At 36.1% G+C, this 20956-nt stretch overlaps 1 protein-coding gene across 10 annotated transcripts in view; it reads left to right on the top strand.

Annotated features, from left to right (window-relative positions):
• Positions 1 to 20956, top strand: part of KCNMA1 (potassium calcium-activated channel subfamily M alpha 1) — a 637032-nt gene that overhangs the window by 363637 nt on the left and 252439 nt on the right. For all 10 annotated transcript variants that reach the window (XM_074232914.1, XM_074232913.1, XM_074232916.1 and 7 more), the window contains exons 7-8: positions 2361 to 2531; positions 4159 to 4250. In XM_074232914.1, the coding sequence (XP_074089015.1) occupies positions 2361 to 2531; positions 4159 to 4250 (263 nt within the window). The remainder of the gene's footprint in view (positions 1 to 2360; positions 2532 to 4158; positions 4251 to 20956) is intronic.

The raw sequence follows: 20956 nt of genomic DNA, 5'->3' as shown, positions 1-20956 counted from the left end.
TCATATTGCCATTATCTAATCATTCCTCTTCTTACAACTGATGCTAACTGATGGGGGGGGGGAATAGAATGGAATATATCATCAACCAATTCAGCAAGTATTTATTATGCAGCTTCTGGTCAGGGCATTATTATGGGTAGAAGGAATACATACACAAAGCAAAACAAAAATGGACCTGTTCTCAAAGGAAGAAATGAAGGAAGAGAGGGAGGAAATAGTTATTTCTATAAGAAATAATATGTATGTATGTTTAGATATATATGTTACACTCGGAGGTAGGTACTACCATTACCATCATTTTACAACTAAGGAAAATAAGACAAAAAGAAGTTAAATGACTTTCTCAGGGTCACACAGCAGCAAATTTCTGGAACTAGATGTGAACTCAGGTCTTTCCTGGTTCCAAGTCAACTGCTCCTATCTACTTTCCAACTGCCTCTAGGAGTTACATTCTGCTGTGAGGTTTTCTTTGAGAGCAGATCTATATTACTCTCTCCTGCTCAAGAAACGCCAGTGACTCCTTATTGTTTCTAGGAGTCAATACAAAGTTTTCTGTTTAGCTTTTAAAATCCATTATGAGCTTACCACAACCTCTCATTCCAGTCTCACTGGACATTATTCTCCCTCCAATGGTCTTGAGTCTAGATATAAGTTCCTCCCTTCTATTACCTTCTCATCCTTTAAGGTGTAACTGCAAGAAACTTTCCCTGCTCCTTTCCAAATGATATTGCTTTCCCTCAGATACTTCTCTATTTAACTACTTTATATTTAGAGCAATTAGGTGGCACAGTGGATAGAGCACTCACTGACTTTGGAGTCAGGGGGACAGGAGTTCAAATCTAGTCTCAGATACTTGATAATTACTAGCTGGATGAACTTGGATAAATCACTTAACCCTGATTGTCTGGCATCTAGCATCATCTCCAGTCATCCCAATTTGTAACAGACCACTGGATTCAGATGACTCCAGAAGAGAGAATGAGTCTGGTGACTTTAGCACAGCACCCCCTCACTCAAATCCAATTCATGTGCTTGTCACGGCATCATGTCCCTGATGTCATGGTCTTCTTCGAGAACAAAGGACATACCATCATCATCACTTTGTATTTTTCTCTTTATATTTATTCTGCATTTTCTTAAAAAGGTATGAGGGGTTCCTCTATTAGAATGTAAACCCCCTGAGAGTAAGCATTGTTTACAATTGTATCTCTAGCACCCAACACAATGATTGACACATAGTAACTTAATAATTACTAATTGATTGATTGAGACATCATGTAAATAAATACATATAAGATATAATGAAATAAATGAAAGGTAGTTTTAGAGGGGAAATCTCTAGTAATTGGATGAATATAGCCAATTATTTGAAGAGGTAAATATAGTGACTCCAATCTTTCTGCTTTTCAGTGTTGAAGGTTCCAACTGTTATTTCTTATGTGATCTTAGGGTAATGATTTCCTCAAACAAAGGTCCGAATAGACCCAGAGGAATCAAGGTCATCCACAGAAAAAGGCAACTTAAGGCTGAACTTAGAATCCTAGAGTGAATTTTCAAGACTAATGAAATGTTTCAAGTGGTTCCTGAGAAGGGAAGTTCCTGGGAACTTTTAGCAGACTTCCACTAAAGCCGGAATGTGGTTTTGTCAATTTTGATATCTGGTAAACCAACAGCTGATAGAGTCAAACTCATCAAATAAGACTTATTTGTTGGGATTAATTTGGTGTTAGAGAGCAAATTCAAAGAAAGGAAATCCCTCTGTTACCACAGATGAACCCATTTATGCTTGAATGGTAGAATTCTCTACTGTTAGTAAACAGTATGTTAGTAAACAATATGGTCTGACTTTCCAGGGGTACTATTCATTTGGAACATCCATGTTGCACCTTTAAGATTAGCAATCAGTCTCTAAGAGGACAAAACTTTAAGTTATGTCTTTGAAAGCATCTGAAAATAAGCAATGGATATTAGGTGAGGATGGAGCAAAATGGTGGTGAATGAGCAAAAGATATGTCTTGCATATCCTTTAACTATAATGGAATTCCAAGACAGGGATAAGGCAAAGGAAAATAATCTTTTTCCAAAGTTAAGTGCCACAGAAACTTGATCAAGGCAAGGTCAACTATTTGCAGATTTTTAATGGTGAGAAGAAAAATGGACCAATGTTTTCTCCCTCCTCTACAGCCCTTTACTTTTCATTACTCTTTCTCCTTAAGACTTGAGATTTGCTCAACTTGACCCAGAAGGACAAAGTACCAATCTCAGGAGGAAGGAAAGTTCAAGAAACAACTTGCTTGTACTAACCCTGTTTTATTTCAGTTGATATTTTTCCTTGTCTAATTCATGTCCCTTTATTATAGGTGGAGAACTCGGGGGATCCATGGGAAAATTTCCAAAATAACCAAGCTCTAACATACTGGGAATGTGTCTATTTACTAATGGTTACAATGTCCACTGTTGGTTATGGGGATGTTTATGCAAAAACCACCCTTGGCCGCCTCTTCATGGTCTTCTTCATCCTCGGGGGACTGGTAAAAAATCTCTTTTTATTATGATGATGATATTTATGTTCATTAAAATTGTTGATTATTCATTTCCTTAAAAGCCTTATACTACTTATACCCAGTGACTGCATTAGAAGCAAATGATTACTTTAGTTTTATATTCTGCTAAAGTAAAAGAAAGCACAGTTATGATTTTTCAGCATATTTTGGGGACCTTTAAATGGAACTTGTTTTCCACAGACAAGGATTTATATAAACCAAATCCATTGAACCTTGTTTAAGATATTCATTTAGTTTGGAATGAACCTAAACGTCCTAAAGAAATAATGCATTGGAGTAAATGAGAGAGCCCTTTGGACAGTAATGCAATTTGTAGCCCACTCCTTGGTAGCAACAACTGCGATTGCAGAATGCTGTTAGATGTTATCAATACTTCTTAGCTAGATTGCGGTTTCAAAAGCTCTCCCTCTCCCTCTGCGTTCCTCCCCTTGACTTCCAACAAACACTGTGGCTTGGGCCTTCTCTAAGAGTTAGACATTACAAATCTTGAGAGCCTTACCCATTTAGCTGTTATGGAACAATGATAGTCTCCTATAGTTGATCACATTGATTACTATCACTACACCTTGGATCTTTTCCCTTGTAAGAAGTCAGAGTTCCATGGTTCCTTTATCTTGCCCATGCATAGATATACATAGTAGTAAAATGACTGATTTTTGTTACTTTTCCAATGGGGGTGGGGATGGGGTGGCAGCGTGGAGGGGGAAGTATTTGGAACAATTCAACAATGACTGCATTTTGTCTTTGAAGCCAGTCAAATTTATGTTTGATTTTTGCTCTCTACAAGGTAAGTGATTGCAATCCTAATTTTCATCTGGCGAACCCTTATATACACTGCATACACATTTATATTCTGTATATGCATACATATCTCTCTATACTGTATGTATATGACACATACATTTTAATATGTATATAAATGAATATGTGCATGTGTATATTTCCCAAGAATTCCTATAACATATATAAAGTCCTGACAGATGACAGGCTCTAGATGTTGGGCAGCAGGTTCTAAGAGTATCCAACCACAACTCAACTGTTTGTTGGACAAAACATGGCAGATTTGTTTGTCTCCTTGCTACTTTTTTTCTCTCACATAATTTCTGACAACTCCTTTTATGTCTTTTGATTCTTTATTTTTAAAAGATTTAAAAAACATTTTTAAATTGATGTTTGTTATTCTTGATGTCTCATGGGGCCATTTTGGTTCACTTTAGAATATTATCAAATAAAAGGTTCTTAGCTTAGAGATAACTTTTTAAAAAATTTTATTTTATTTTTACAGCATATAATTTTACTTTCCCCCCCACTTTCTGGAAGCAGAGCTAGATATCAGTTGGATTTTATTTTGTTCCCACTTTATGTGATGTCCCTGCCATCTTTAAATGTTTTAGTTTTCTAGGGTTGTGTCTTCCTGAAAGCCAACATTTTGTGTTTTCAAGAATTTCCCTTTTCTGTGTTATTTTTTGTCATTTTTAAAAACTCCTTCACAGATCTAATCCTTTTTTGCATTTTCAGATCTTAATTCCCCCCACCCCACCTTTCTTTGACCTCTCTTTTTAGTCTTTGCTTCTGTCTCCTATCTTTTCCTTAGGCCATGTTTGCCAGCTACGTCCCTGAAATCATAGAATTAATAGGAAACCGCAAGAAATACGGTGGTTCCTATAGTGCGGTTAGTGGAAGAAAGTAAGTATGCCAAGAGGCTTCACTGCAGCCAGAGCAGTAGAATCCTCTCTGCATGCCATTTTCTTTTTTTTCCCCCTCTTGTTTCTTTGTTTCATGCATGTAGGCAATGTTTGCCCGCTACGTACCAGAAATTGCGGCTCTCATCCTGAACCGGAATAAATTCGGCGGGACTTTTAACAAACATGGAGGCAGAAAGTAAGTCAGTTTCATCAAGAAAAGAGGTGTGATTGTCGATTGTAGTGCCCCTCATGGAGATGACACCTGAACCCGGACACTTGTAACTTCATTCCAGTGTTTCAGTCAGGGGAAAGGGGAGGAGAACACAATGTGCTGTGTGATGACAGATTTTATTTTCTTCTCCTTCCCTCCATGAGAAAGTGGTCAACTTGGCTTTACCTGGGCTATAGTAAGGCACCAGTCACAAGATACATTCCTTATCCTTATTCAAAGAAATAATGAAACTCTTCCATCAAGTGACCTATAGCTATAATGGTCATTTCTAATAAGATCCCTACTATTCTTCTTGGATACCCTGGATCATTCCATTCTGAGTTTTAGCCAGTTAAGTAATTCTGGTTCAAAAAAAAATCAAAGAAAACTCTATCCTTTCTCTTCAGTATTATTTTATGAAATAAAAATAAAATGAAATCACTATATAACAGGCAGCCATACTCTAGAATTGAAAGGTGATACTAGGGATGGAACAAAATTATTTTTATCATTCTAGTTATTTGTAGGATTGCTTGTCATGTAGGACTACCTTTTGACTTTATAGAAAAAAGGTAAATCCTCTTTTTAAAGAAACACCTTTGCTCAGAACTGGGGAGATAGCATTAAATTCAAGCCATTGTACTAAATGGAATTCTGGGTGAATTCTTTGACCTCATGCATGAGTGCTTAGCTCTCAAGGGAATTGTGAGATGGGAGTAGGTAACCCCATAGAATCAAAATGTAGGTCCAATGTCAACCAAACCCTTTCTTCCTAAGTAAATAGCAAATCTGATAGGATAACTATTTGCCACTGAAGTGTCATTACCACTTCAATAGGTCTCCCATGTACTGTTTCTGGTGGATTTTCCCTAGGAAACAAAATAAATATTCCTTTACATTTCTAATGATGGTTTGCCAGTGTCACCAAGACCATAATGGATCACCTCAGAAAACCTCATCCTCTGTTCATGATTCCTCCTCACCCTGCTTTCCTCTTCGAGCTCAGGTGGTTAGTCTACCATTCAGAAAATGAGATGGTGGAAAATGGCTCATTTTCTTGAACTGCCCCCAGGAGACATGTTTCTTTTCCAAAGGAAAAAAATATATATACTAGAGAGGAGTCCAGTTGGCATCTTTTTCATTGGAAGCTGCAATTCTTCCACCTTCCTATTACCATAGCCATTCTATTCAGATGACCTAACAGTACTACATGGAAATGGAACCAAGCTGTTGGATGGGTCCAAATTGTTCCAGAGAGCCTCGTGTCTCTCCCCCGCCACAAACTAGAGAGGAAATATCCCTTCTGCTAGCTTGGGACAACCGGTAGTCAGTCACAAAGTAAAAAGTATCCAAAAATATCCTAGACTTTTCTTCTTAAGATTCCCTGCTATAATTTAACATTAGTAAATTGACATCAACTGCCTATGTCTTGTTTGTCAGATAAAGAAGGATTAACAATAAGTCAAGCTCTTGTTGCTTATTTTAAAAACATACCCAGACACAAAACAACAGCCAAATACCCACACAAACTATCGCTCCCCCTAACACACATGCATACAGAAAGCCAAAACAACACGTAGGTAAACTACTTTCGTTCAGGTGAATGCTTTTCCCAAATATCTCTCCCTCTTCAGATTTGGGTGGCCCTTGTAAAGATAGCTTTTTACTGTTAAGTGACCCAAGAGAGACCTCTCAAGTCAAGTCTTCACTCACCAGCTCTATGCTATTTCCTTGACTTTCAGTTTTGACCTTAATTCTGTCTCCAACTCCCAAACTATGAGAACCTTAGATCCCAGGGTTCCTGAAGCTTTTTTTTTTTTTTTTTTTTGCTTTGCTTCATTATCTTTTATCACTGTTTTTAGTCTGGTTTTCTTTTTTCTCTTTTTAAACTTTCCTTTATTAATATGTCCTTTTGTTTTGAAAATTCTTTCTCGGTCACCATCGCCCATAGATCCTGTTGACTGAGAGTCAGTTCTGTCATCAGCACATGGACTGTTCAATTTACTTCACGCATTGTTTCCTGGTTCAAAAGCTAATTACTAAGTAGTTTAAAGAAGCCCTTTGGTCACTTAGATCTTTCATCAGAAAATATAAGCTTGGGAAAGGCACAGTCATAAAAGGCCATTAGCACCCGTTGTTTGATGTTGTTTTTTCCAGTCAGGAGAACAAGATTGATGAAATGTTATGTTTGGCCAAAATTTGAGTTTTCGTTTGGAATTCAGTGTTGAGAGAATGGGCTGTCAGAACCAATAAGTTTTCCTTCGCTTGGGATATGGGCATGTGGTAGTAATTAGCGATATAAGGTCTTTAGTTGAGCAACCAAGCATAGTTTCTGGCAGCCAACATAATGAGAAACTACAGTTGTTCTATTTCTAATGTCAAAAAGTTTCCAGATAAAATTAAATGCATTTGCAAAATGAAAGCAGTTAAACTTTCGTGAAAGATATAGCTTGGACTCTTAAAATAGCACATTGCTCACTGAATTTTTGTGTGGGCATTAATATGTGTGTCTTCATTTTTGCATGCACATACAGACACCCCTGTTCCAAAAACTTAATCAAATCTGACTACCTCAGAAAGCAATTAAAACCTATGCGTTGTGTAGGTATCTCTTTGCAGATGCATGATCTGTACAGAAACAATCCTTATAATGATGTATTAACTTGTCAGAAAACTCAAGGTAGCTTTGAGGAATGTCATTATCTCAAGGTTTCATCTACATGGCCCTGGATTCAAACTGAAAAATGTGGTTACAAACTCAATGTCTAACCTGACACCCTATCTCAGGATATTTGGAAATTTGAGAGCTGTATTTTTAAAATTCTTATCCAGATGTTTGGCATAATATAAGCATAGCATGCCTCTCTCCAGAACATCCCTTATATCATGGCCCTAAGGTACTATAAATTACCATTTCTATCAATATGTCCCCCCTCCTCTCTCATAGGAGGTCATCACCTAACACTAAGAAGTATCATTTCAGCCATCACTAACAGTCATATAGTTCTAAGAATGGGATTGGTTATTTGCTTAACCTAGAAGCCTAGGATCTGCTCAAAAGTAAAACTTCCACATCTGAGTATTAACAATGGAAGTGTTTAATTTGGGACTGGAGCAGACTGGGAAAGCCTCAGTTTTACCTCAGATAGGAAGCACATGGTGTGGGGTATGTTGAGAATGTCCAGTCATTAAAACATCTACATTTTAAGAGGAGAACCTTTGACCACACAGGCTCCTCTTTCTAGTTTGCCTTTCTAAGGCCATGATTCTGAGCCATGTTGATCAGAGTGCAGCAGGAAAAATGGGGGGAGGCGGCTAGAGGAGTGATAGGGATTGACTGTCATTTTCTGTGAGTCTCTAGAGTTTTCCCCAAAAGTTTCCCATCTAGGTGGAGTGGATAATAGAGTTACATTTTTAGTTAGAAAAACCAAGATTTGAGTTGTGACTTAGGAAGGATTCTACTTCATGCATCTTACTATGTGTGTGATCCTGAGCAAGTGACTTCTCATGGCCTCAGTTTCCTCTTCTATAAGAATGTAATGACAAAAACACCTTCTTTATGAAGTTGTTATGAGAATTGAATGAGCTAAAACATACAACCTTGTAAACATTAAAAACCTATATAAATGTTACTCATTAATTTTATTATTGTTCTCTTCCTCCTCCTCATTAATGTGGGTAACTCAGCTTGATTACAGTTAATTTGAAAGAACTGATCAGACCATAACTAGGAGTTACATGGATAGAAACAATGAAAAGTAAAAATAATTCACTGACAATTTAATTCCCAAATTTAGATTTTGTTCTCATAGGACATGACAAGACTACAGTTTTAGACCAGTGACTTCAGTTACAGAGTCACCCAGATGAAGTGAGTTCATAACAATTTGTTTTGTTTACCATGACTTTGGCAAGTCATGACTTTGTATGACAGGAGAAAAAAGGTAGAGAGGACCTAGGTTGACTTCTTATTGTACTCCCAGGCAGAGAGAGAGAGAGAGAGAGAGAGAGAGAGAGAGAGAGAGAGAGAGAGAGAGAGAGAGAGAGAGAGAATATGTTCTTTGAAGATATAGAGGAGAGGACGCAATGATGAAAGAATAAAGAAGGGAGGAATCTAAAGGTTTTAAAAGTTGTGATATATGACTCACTTAAACTAAGTGAAAGAAATTGCATTGGGGAACTTTGGTTTGAGTCATTGACATCAGTGGAATCAGTCTTTTCTCCTTAAGATAAGACTATATTACCAAAATTCTGTGACAGCTTATTGTCATCTTCCTCCATTTTTTAAATACAAGAAACATATTCCATCTTTAAAATGGGGATAATAAAGGCAAGAGGGCTGGATCAGGTGTTCTTTTGTAGTTTCCTCCAGCTCTAAGATTTATGATCTTGTACTCAATTCTGTGTGCCCTTACTTATTTGTGTATCTATTGCCAGAACAAACTTTACTTCCCATATGCTTTATCCTTCTTCTATGCCTTCCTCTTACAGTACTTCCATTGCTGGTGGGAACAACATTACTCTGAATGACTCACCTTCCTCTATTGATTTAGTGTCTGTAAGAAGAAGGGAACATTAAAACATTTCATCTTTGCCATCCACAACTTTCTTTCATTTTATCATTTTTGTTGAAATAAAAATACAAACTACTATGATCACATATCATAAAGAATTTAGGGCGACCCATATGGGAAAGAGAGAAGAAATTCATACATAGATCAGAGTTTACTTTACTTTTGGTATTACCTTTGGTACTTCTATATCTCTTCCTCATCAAAAACATCTTTGGGTCACATATTATGTGGGTAAAAATCCCTGGTTATCAAGACTTAACTATGTGACAGAGAGATAGCTGTGACCCAAATTGATGATAATGACTAGTCCAACATATATTAATAATATGAGATATGACTAAAACGTTTTATGTGAAAAGGAAGCTCCTTGGAATTAGTTGCTCTTTGTTAGTAATGTTTATTAAGCTTTGGTAGGAAATATATTCTTTGTGCTTACAGATTAACAGGTCTTTCACCTTAAGTTGATGCTCTATTTTTTTGGTTGATCTGGGCTGTAGAAAACTTATTTTTTCCCTGAATTGTGATTTACTAGCCATCATAATCAGTTAGAATGTGGAGAATGTATTGTTGAAGTATTGTACAAGTAATTGTTCCTTTGTCACTTGTAAATATGGATTTTCAAGGTCAGCTCTTAGAAGTCTATTTTTTCCCCTTAAATCCAGAGGTCCTTGGCCATGCATTGGGTAATCTGATACCATCTAGATGGTAATACCTTGAGGCCTCATACGAACAGTTTCTTTCATTAGTTAAACAATAGAAAAAATATTTTTTCATGTATTTCCATTCAAAAATTTCTTTTGGTTATTTTTAATTAAAATTTAATTTTTTGTTAAAAGCATCAAAATTTAAGAGCAATAGTAAAACTATTTTTCTTGAGGAATTACTTGGAACAAGATATGAAGAAATATCAGTGCATAGGTACAAACAGAAGATTCTCACTAAACTTTATCTATCATTAATCAGTACATAATATAATCTGGATTCCCCCCTCCCTCCCTCTTCTACCATGATGAGAACTAATTAATTAATTAATTAAAAATATTTTAACTCAGAATCAAATTTTCTTGGAATATATGCACCTTTCTGGCATATTTTGTCTATGCATTAAACTGCTGAATGAATCCTTCATAGTTCTTGAATTTTTCTGCCACTAGGGTTTTGAAATCACCTAGAAAGAAAGCTCTAAATATCTGTTTACAATTTAAGGAGAGAAAAATTTCCATTTATATTGCCAAATTCCCTATTATTGATCTATTTTTCTGGTCAGGTGGGGGGGATGAATTAAAAGTTACACAATGTCATTGGACTGTAGAAACACTTTATCTTTTACCTAATTAGAAAAAAATGTACTTTTTTCACTCCTCTTTTTTTTGAAGTTTCTTCTTGTTCCCTCTCATTTTTATGTCCCATAAATCTACAAGTTTTATCATTTTTAATTAACACATAAAAGTTTAGTTTGCTCAGCATAATTCTTTTCAAAGGAAAAGGTATCAGAAAAGCTCAGTTAATTGTAGAGTGTTCAAGAAACTTTTAAGGAGAATTTTGCAAGTTTCCTGAGCATGTACATTTAATTTCCTTAATGAAAAAAGGAACACACCTAGTTCATTACCCTGCCTTAATTTGCAATGGTGATTTTAGACATGAAGTTAATTTGAATTCTATAGACTTCAGGTTTCAGGAGATCTGTGTACTTGCATGGGGGGAAATACAGTTTTATTTTCATTAATCTCTAACTGAAATTTAACCTTTCCTTTATTTAGAAACATTAACCTGAGAAAAAGATTTGCCATTGTACCATAAGGGTCCATATTACATAATACATTAGAAACCCCTGTTCTAGATTTGTGAATTCCTGTCCCTCTCAAAGATCCCCAAAGATCCTATAACTTAATTTGGCAGCCTGCTAAAATACTTAACCAACCACACTGTTGGGAAGTTCTTCAGAATTAACTTAAATCTATGTCACTACTATTTAAATCCATGATTGATAGAGGTGCCATAATCATTCCAAGATGACATTCCCTTTAAATGTGTTCACCTAACAGAGGGCAGGACTGAAACATAGAAGTTTGGTTCAGACAGTAATTTAACAGATACTGGATGAGGGCTTAGCAACACAATCATCCTCTCACCTCCTGTTTATACACCATTTCTTGGGCAGCTCTCACTCATGCTTCTCAGCTTGGGCTGTAATGGGGTGGACTGTTCATGTGAGTGATGTTTTCTGCAAAATGTCATTGACAATTTCTGAATCACAGACATTTTGTTAATCCCCCTAAGATACTGCTCCAATTGAAATGTGTCTGAAGCTTTTCATTTTACACAAACTTCAATTTCTTGTCAAATAAACCATTAAGTTCTCTGATTCTGCAGCTCATGTGACTTCCCCAGCTCTTCTTGGCAATTTCTTCATATTTCTAGATTTTAAAAGCCATAAATTAGCAAATCATCAACATATCATCAGGAAAGAACGTTTGGTAGGGATTCCATTGAGAAGGAAACATAGGCCTCAATAACTGATCTTCACAAAGATATGAAGAACTGTAGACAGACAGATATAGTAAATAAAAAGACAAACAGATAATTTGAGTTGACAGGGCATCTTGGATTGATTAAGTGTTCTCCTTTGATTAGGACTGAACTTTTTTTTAACCAAAATAAAAAAAAGTCTACCCTAATACCCTAGAAAAAAACGACACTTTAACTACTTCTGAAATTCAGTACTGTGGGTCAGAGCCCAAAAGTAAGTGATATTAGATGTTGTATTGTATCATGTAATATGCCAGATATTACTTTCCAACAAGAAGAGAGTGTAACCTGAGAGGAGAACATGGATCATTGTCTAGACCTGGGTACAGATGCCTCTTTCTATCCATCTGCTTTGCATTCCTTTAAACCCCTATCTTCAGCGCCTCTCAAATATAAAGCCCTATTTAGAAAGACTTAAAAATTGGATGCATATTAAATCAACTACCAGATAATACTAATGGAATGAAGACGTGTCTCTCCACTGTTCCCCCCTTCCATAATTTGCCTCTGTCTCCCTTCTTTTTTACATACTCAACAACGTGTTATAGCTATTGTTCTGAAAAGGAGAAATGGAAATGTAGGCGGCTTATGTACTAGGTGAATTTTTAAGTCACATTCATGCTTTGAGTTTTCTCTCAGAAAGTCTTACTTCCCTCAAAGGGAAAAAAAAAACCATAACAATCTCTCATTTCTGATTAGCAGCCCCTCAGGCTTATTCATTACCTACAATTTCCTTGAATTGGGAGCCCCTATCAAGTGTAAATTTAGTGTCAGGAAAAACTGATGAAATCAGCCTGAAAGTATGTCTGTTGAATAATTTATTTCTTTCCATTTGATCAAAATACTTTGAGAAGGAAAGCCACCATGTTGGCACCAAAGATTCAATATGGCAGGCAACAGACATCTGGGAATACAATGAGTGTGATTCCAACCCAATATAACTTCTTGCTCTGTTCAGGAAGAGGTTGTCCCAGGGAAACCACTGAGAACTGAATGGAGGGAACTCTTGGTCAAATAACATGACAGAGGCTTTTCTGGAGTGGACTGATGTTTGATAAATAACTTTGTTTCTAAATAAAACAACTCTACCAATGTGTGAGTAGAGCTATGATAAATCTAGAGAATTCCTTGTAAGAAAATTCTCCTTAGAATTTTTTTTTTTATTCTGGGGCACCTAGGTGGCTCAGTGGATAAAGCACCAGACCTGAAGTCAGGAGGACCTGAGTTCAAATTCAGCCTCAGACACTTATTAATTACCCAGCTGTGTGACTTCGGGCAAATCAACTCCACTGCCTTGCAAAAACAACAAAAAACAATGTTTTATTCTATTAGAATAATTATTCTGCTTATATATAATCTGTATATTTAGTATGTAATAGAATCTATTATTTGGTATGTAAGTCTGAGGGCATTGTGGGAGACACCTAGAGGTTAATGACTTGGCTACTCAGATCTAGAGCTTGTACAAACCTCAGATGCTATCTAATGCCACTCTCTTTTAAAAACTAGAGAAAATGGCACCTAGAGGAAGTGGCAACTAAGCTCATACAGATAGGAAGAAATGGAACAGAAGTTGTACTCTAAAATTCTGACTTCAGATGCATCATTCTTTCTCTCTTCACTCACTGTCCCAGGAATATAGGATCACACAAATAAGTAGATAACAGAAGAAACATTTGAATCTATGTCTTCTTGGATTATTTTGGGCCCCCTACTCACTAGACTAGTTATCAATAGATAACTTTCAGTGGAAAATGTGCTTAAATAAAATAAATACTGAACTAAATATTAAACTAAAAAGCTAAAAATAATAAAATAGTAAAATCACCATGGAAAAATGATAGTTAATGTAGCATTTAAGCTACATTGCAAAGTTACTTTTAAGAGATTAAGTCATACTTAAAAGTATATAGCTTAAAAGAGTAGTAAGGTAACTCCTTTAAGAGACCTTATATGATACAAAATAATTTTGTGGGGAGTGAGACACTTAGCAACTGGCAAGGACTTGTCTCAGAAGGGTCCTCATTTAGGAAGTGAAACTTCAATTCAACATCAAAGAAAGCTGTGGCTTCTAAAAGATAGAGGTGAGGAGTGAGAATTTCCTGGGCAAAAATATCTGAGTCTGTGAAGAGGGCAGAGAGGGAAAGCGAATCTCCTTCTACCATCTTTATTTTCTTCTCTTTCTGGACATGGGCTTATAAGATCTGTGCCAAAGGAAAGAGTGGTCAGTGGTCACTGTCTAGGCTGCTCTGATAGATACCACATAGGACCATAGGATTTTGAAATCATCTAGTTCAATGCTCTCATTTTACAGTTGAATAAACTAAGACCAAGGGGGATTCAGTAAGTAACATTCCCAGGATCGCAGTTAGTTGAATAGCAGAGCTAGGACTGCATTTAAAAAGTACTTACTATTTAGTTGAATTGAACAACTGATGGCAGTTACAATGATGGATATTTAAGTGTATTATAAGCAAGACCTTTCTATTAATCAGAACTGCCCCCCCCAAATGGGAAGGACTGTCTTATGAGAGTGTGGGTTCCTTGTCTTTCAAGGTGTTCAAGTAGAGGCTGGATAGATGACTGCTGACTGGGGAAAAGTAGTCATGCTTCTGAAAATTAGAAAATATATCATCTCCAAAGTATCTTTCAACTATGATATTCAAGATTCATGGATTATGTATTGGCAAGATCTTACCACTTATCCATTATTGTGAATAACAGATTTTTCATATATGGCTTGCGATTATGGTGAAGACAGTCTGTTTGAGATGGCTTTTTTAATGCCATAATTTTGGGATATAGGGATGAGACTCACATGATCTACAGATGGCCATGGTCAAATTATTTCCAGCACAGCTGGGCATCTCATCTAGTTAGTGTCTCTGAATAGCCAATTCTCTTTGCCTTGATGGACCTAATTTTTTGAGTTGCCTTGGCTAAACCTCAGTCTGTTCCTCTGCTTCTTTTAGGGAAAAAAATAATGCTTCTCTACAGTAGCATACCATTCACTTTCTGCCCTTCATTGAAAGCAAAATATGGAGATAATTTTCTTCCCAATAATAGTAGGGTAATCTCTCTCTTTTGTGATCAAAAGTAGTCATGGAATCTAGGGGGGAAAACAGATTTTTTTTCATGCCTTTCTCCTCCTTGGTTTCTTCTTTGATACTGTGATTGGTTCATGAATTACAGCTGCCTATGCATATATAAATATATATATATATGTATATATACATATTTGGCTGGTTTGATAACCAATATAAATTGATTAAAATTGGACCAGGGACTTCAAGGTTCATAGTAGTAACATTACATTCATTGTGATTTCAGAGCTGGAAGGGACCTCATTGGTCATCTAGTCCAACTTACAGCTAAAAAGAAATCTCTACTTTATAATAAACCCAACAAGTATGTCATCCAGACTCTGTTTAAAGATCTCTAATGGTCATTGGGTATGTGTATATGTCTGCTTGTGTGTTCTGGAAATCATGACCTCCCAGGGCAGCTCATTTTACTTTTGACAGAATTTTTAGGAATCATTCTTGATGTTAAGTCTAAATCAACCTTTTAGTAATTTCCAAATGTCTTTCACACTCTTCCCATTTCTTCTGATTCTACCCTGTGGGACCAAACAAACCAAATCTAATCTCTCTTCCACATAAAAATCCTTCAAACAAATATATTTCTATTATTATATTAAATATAAACATACACATGTAGGTATATATGTGTGTAGCTATTCACATTTATATTTATAAGTTTATATGTATGATTACCACCACTACCCCAATCATCTTTTCTCTGGACTAAACTCCCACTTCTACCAATTGATATTTATATGGCATGAACTGAAGATCCTTCACTAGACTAAGCTCTCTTTCTTTGAAAGCTCTTTAGTTTTTCAATGTCCTTTTTAGATGGTGCTACCCATAACTGAACTCAACATTCCACATGTGGTCTCACCAGGGCAGAGTACAGGGATGCTGTCATCTTATTCTAGAAAAATATGCTTTTCTTTTTTATAGTAGCATTTCATTTTTTCAGTCACATATGAAGATAATTTTTAGCATTCTTTTTTTAATCAAATTTTGAGTTCCAAATTTTCTCCTTCCCTTTTTTTCTGCCCTCCCTCCACAAGATAGTAAGCAGTTTGATATGTTATATATAATATATAATATATATATATATATATAATCATGTAAACCTATTCCATTGTGAGAGAAGAAACAGTTTGCAAAAAATAAGTTTACAAAAGGGAAAAAACATGAAAAAATTAAAAAGTTAAAATAATGTGCCTCAATCTGCATTCAGAATCAATCAATTCTTTCTTTGGATTTTTCACATTTTGACATTGTCTTGGATCATTGTATTCCAGGGAATAGCTAAGTCAATCACAGTTGATCTTTGTACAGTGTTGCTGCTACTGTGTACAATGTTCTCCTGGTTCTGCTCACTTCAGTTTGCATCAGTTCACTTAAGTCTTTTCCAGATTATTCTGAAATCTTCCAGTTTTCCCCTTTTTTTATCATCTCTTTGGGATACAGACCTAGTAATTGTATTACCAGATCAAAGGGTATGCATATGCATAGTTTGGTTTCCCTTTGAGCATGGGTCCAAATGCTTTCCAGAATGATTGCAGCAGCTCACAACTCCACCAACAGTACATTAATGTCCTAATTTTTCCACATCCTCTCCAACATTTATCACTTTTTCTATCATATTAGCCCATTTAGTAGATTTCAGTGGTAATTAATTTAATTTGCCTTTCTCTAATTAATAGTGATTTAGGGCATTTTTTTACCTGACTGTAGATAACTTTGATTTTTTGATCTGAAAACTACCTGTTCATATTCTTGGAGCAAAAATGTGCTTTTCTTAATATAGTTTGCATTTGATGTTTTGGCTGCCACATCATACTGAAGGCAGATGTTGAGTTTGAAATCAATAATGCCCCCACATCTCTCAGACACACTAGTGTCTAACCATTCTTCCTCCATCCTGTAATTTAAAACTTATTTTTTTAAATCCAATTGCATTTCCTTATATTTATCTCTAATTAATTTCATCCATATGATCTTTTTGGAATCTTGACCCTGCCCCCACTTTGCCATCCTTCCAAGATTTGTGGCATTTTCTTATTTGATGAGCATGCTTTATGTGTCTTTAGCCACATCATTGGTTAAAAATATTGAACAGCACAGAGCTAAACACGGACTTGTGGGATATTCCACTGGACAACTTTCCAAACTGACAATGAACCATTAATAATAATTCTTTGTGTAGTGGAATGGACACATTATCCAGCCATTAATGAGAGACCAGAGTGTAAGTGAAGAGAAGGAACAACAGAGCAAGTGTGAAGACCTTGGGTAACTTTCTTCCATTCTCTTTGCCCAAGGGTAAAAACTTGGAAGACAGAAGAGAACAACCCTGAGTGGCAGGACACCAATCATAGAAAGCTCAGGGCATTGACCCTGAAGTCTCTTCCAGCAGCTTAAGGCTATGACTAGTATGGATGGCTTGCTTAAAAAAAATAAAAAAGAAGGCTAGAAGACTTATGAAGCTATAGTTCTTCTGAGAACCATGGAAAGACAGTGCTTGGTGAGACAGAATGACTCAACCTCAGCCAAAAGGGGAGACAGATGTTTAATCCTGACTGACCAATATGTTTTTGGGGTTGCTGGGCCTTGCTCCCCATCCCTCCCTTCATTCTCTCATGATGAAATGCTGGTATGTTCCTTTGGCAAGTACTTTTCTAAATGCATTCCCAGCTGTGTCAGATAGCTACCAATGGTGGATGGGGGAAGGGGGAGAGAGATGAGAGGTCAGATCAAGACAGCATGATTAGAAGGCTCAGCATAAAGACAGAAAAGGGATTCAAACATATGTATTTGATATAAATATTATAGTTTTACAGAGACATCTAGATCAATACATGCCACATTTCATTTACCTCCTTGAAAAAGTGAGCACAATGTATTCAGCGAAAGCTGTATAGGATTTTCAATTTACTTCGTATGATTTATTATGACAGGATGGCTATGGGTTTTTTAAGTTCTTTATACTTGTTCCAGTAAAAATGGATAGAGTATCTTTAAAAATAAACAGCCCAGAGCCATGCATTTTATATTGTCTTCCTGAGTAAGGCAAGAACTAAGATCTCTGCTTGCGAGACCCAGCTGGAGTCATAATTATTTTAGTTTTCACTCTTTAGCTGAGTCATTTCAAGGGTGTATTTGTCTTGGTCCCCCACAAGCTGTCCCAGGACTGATGATAGTGTTTGAAGAAGTAAGGAGACTTCTATCTCTCTGGCATGGTAAGGGACCTAAACAGATCAAAGCTCCTTGCAGTTTAGGCTTTGAAAGGCTATCTCCTCTCTTCCTGCTGAGCCAATACTGAATTTGAGTATTGAGTACAATTTTAGTACAATGTCATGGTGTTGGCATTTTGTGGGACTGATAGAAGTCACTTGCAATATTCTTCACTTTTCCAAATAGGATGAAGATATTCAGGATTCCCTGGACCCTTGAACACATCCATTATGCTCCTTGTCAATTGTTTGCATTTATCAGAATGGTCCAGTCCATCTCTGAAATAAGTTAATTGGATAGTAGAAAATGCAATAGTGGACAGTTAGCCCTTTACTCAGATGATGCAGCTTTTTAATCTTCAAATCAGTATTGGTGTAGCAGAAAATACCCAGAATTAAAGCTATCTTTGGTCATTGAAAAATGAGAAAGCTAAGGGAGTTAATAGGAGTTGCAATGTATAAATCAGGAGGACCTGAATTCAAATATGGCCTCAGACACTTGACCCTTACTAGCTGTGATACCTTGGGCAAATCACCTAACTCAGATTGCTCATCCAAAAAAAGCAAGAAATCTACTTTTCAGTAATTCATTAAGCAGTCACTTTGTAGCTCCTCTATGCCTGATTTTCTTATTTTTCCGTTATAGACTTATTAGTGTCAGGAAAACTATTACACCATTATCACATTCCCAATAATGGAACCTATTATTTTGGCTTCATTTTTAAGACCCTCCCCTACCCCAAATGTATCTTTTAAAATCAATGTTGAGAATAATTTCACTTCTTTTCTTAAGGAAGATTTACTTAAGATTATCAACTGTATCTAGGTAGCCCCAAATTCTCAGACCAAAATATAGTATATGTGAGTTTCTCTGACTGTTGAAAGTCATTGGTAAGGCATTTGGTGAGGGAGCAATGCAGACTGGAAATTCAAATGTAACTTAGTGTTAGGAAGTTCCTGGGACACCGAGAGGTTAAATAATTTGTCCAGGATCATGCATCCAGTATGTGTCAGAGGCAAGGATTTGTCTTAAATATAGGACTTTCTAAGTCTGAGGCCAATCTTTTCTTTGCTACATAATTCCTCTAAAAAATTGTGGGAGGAAGCATTATGTAAATGAAAAATCCTAATTAAAATTCATAAATAGCATCATTTACAAGTGTTTTGAAAGCTCCTTAGCCTAAGTTGTCTTGTGGTGCCTTGCCTGAATGACTTATTTTAGGTCAGTTATATTCTCTAATAGAGCCAAGTCTCAGCAAAATTGTGAAATGAGATAATAATTCTCTCTGACATCTCTTCTGTCTGAAATTCTTTTTGTCTTCTTTTCAGTACTTCTCCCCACAATTATAACACCCACTGTTCTTGGGATTCTTCATTCTCTTTGTCTAAAGAGAAAGTAGACATGCTAGATTAATGTATACTAAAATGTGAGTGATTCAATGCATAACCCTTCAAGGGTCGTTGAAAAAGAGGGCTCCATAGAAATTAGTTTTTCTGAATAGAATTTAAGGTTGTGTGGTACCTAAGTAGGGTAAGTTGTTTTTTGTTTGTTTTTGTTTTTTTAATCAAAGGTAAGAAAAGTTTCACTCTGTGTAAAAATTATAAGGACCCAAAACTGCAAGAATCCTTGCTATACTCTTGTTTATCATAGTCTTTCCTAATATGAATTGCATTTCTATATGCCAGTTCAGCATGCCTGTCAGTTAAAGGATATATTTAGGCAACTATAATAATTGAGATACAAATATGGAATCTCCCCATTTTAGTTTTTTTTCCTCCTTCCCTCTTCCACTCCCTACTCCCAAACTGCTTTCACTGAAATTTTCAAAAGCTCTGAAAATATTCCTGGGAAATAAATTTTCTCCTTTCACCAGTCTTCAGATTCTGATTCTCCAGTGCCTGTGACTCCCCCTTGCCAGGAGAAGTAGGTCCTCAAATGTTGATACTGAATTAGAGAGGCAGCCTCTCTCCCATCCATCAATTCTAACTGCATTCAAACATTTTCAATATGTTGGCTCCTTGATAACTTTCACTGTATGGAAAACAAAATGGAGGGAAATGATTATTGGCACAAGAAGGGGAAGCCGTAAATCTTCAAATCAGATATAGGACAGATTGGAACAATATGGGTTTTCCAAGGTTTCTATGATAATGTACCTAATAACTCTCCTTGGGCAAAAAGGCAATCTGTTTTCAATCAATCTCTCTTTTCTGAGCAAAAATACCAATTATATTGAAGAGAGTTTTTTCCCTACTTCCACTTCTTCATTTTTTTTGATAAAGACTACTCTCCACCCTCAGAATCATTTTGAACTGAAAGATATATATTTTCAATTGTCTGCACTGTTATTGGCCAGTTAACACCAAATGAGAAGAGTCAATTCCTTTTCCTTTTTTTTCCTTTTTTTGTTGTATTTGTTCACTTCTTAAGAGAAGTAAAAACTAATTAAAGGTTAAAGGGTAATATTGATTGCATTGGAATATATTTTACACATCCACAGCACAGTTCCAATTAACTGAAGCTGGCCTCCTTGTGAGTCTGGGTAGATCATTTTTGTGGAACCTTATGATTAAAGACTTTGACAGGTTGATTCAGTTTAGGATAGTATGGCATAGTTTGGCACAGCTCAGCTTGTTTATTAAATGATAGCCCTTGAGCAGAGCAGAGCTATGTGGCATAGCAAGAACTAGACTCCTGAGCTTTAGTTTCCACTCGTTTATAAGAGGAAAATTGTCCACCTCCCTACTCCCTATGAAAACAAGGGACTATTTTGGGCTGACCAGGCTCTTTGAAAGAAATCACTGATGTTATAGAAAGTAGAATGAATGCCATCAGAGCAGGTTAGATTTCAGTGGCTTCGTCATTCATTAACAACCAAACTAGAGAAATGTAAAGGCATGCTTATTGTTAGCCATCATTATCCTAACACCTCCTTCATCTAAGTCCCTTTTCTTGCTCATATCTATGTTCTATTCGTGCATATTTTTCCATATCTTGTAGCACATATTTTATCACACATTTAAGCATATATATATATATATATATATATATGCATTATTCACTTATGTCTATATGTCTAAAT

The sequence above is a fragment of the Macrotis lagotis genome, chromosome 4 (assembly GCF_037893015.1).
Source record: "Macrotis lagotis isolate mMagLag1 chromosome 4, bilby.v1.9.chrom.fasta, whole genome shotgun sequence".
Taxonomy (NCBI): Eukaryota; Metazoa; Chordata; class Mammalia; order Peramelemorphia; family Peramelidae; genus Macrotis; species Macrotis lagotis.
This window is presented reverse-complemented; position numbering and strand designations above follow the sequence as displayed.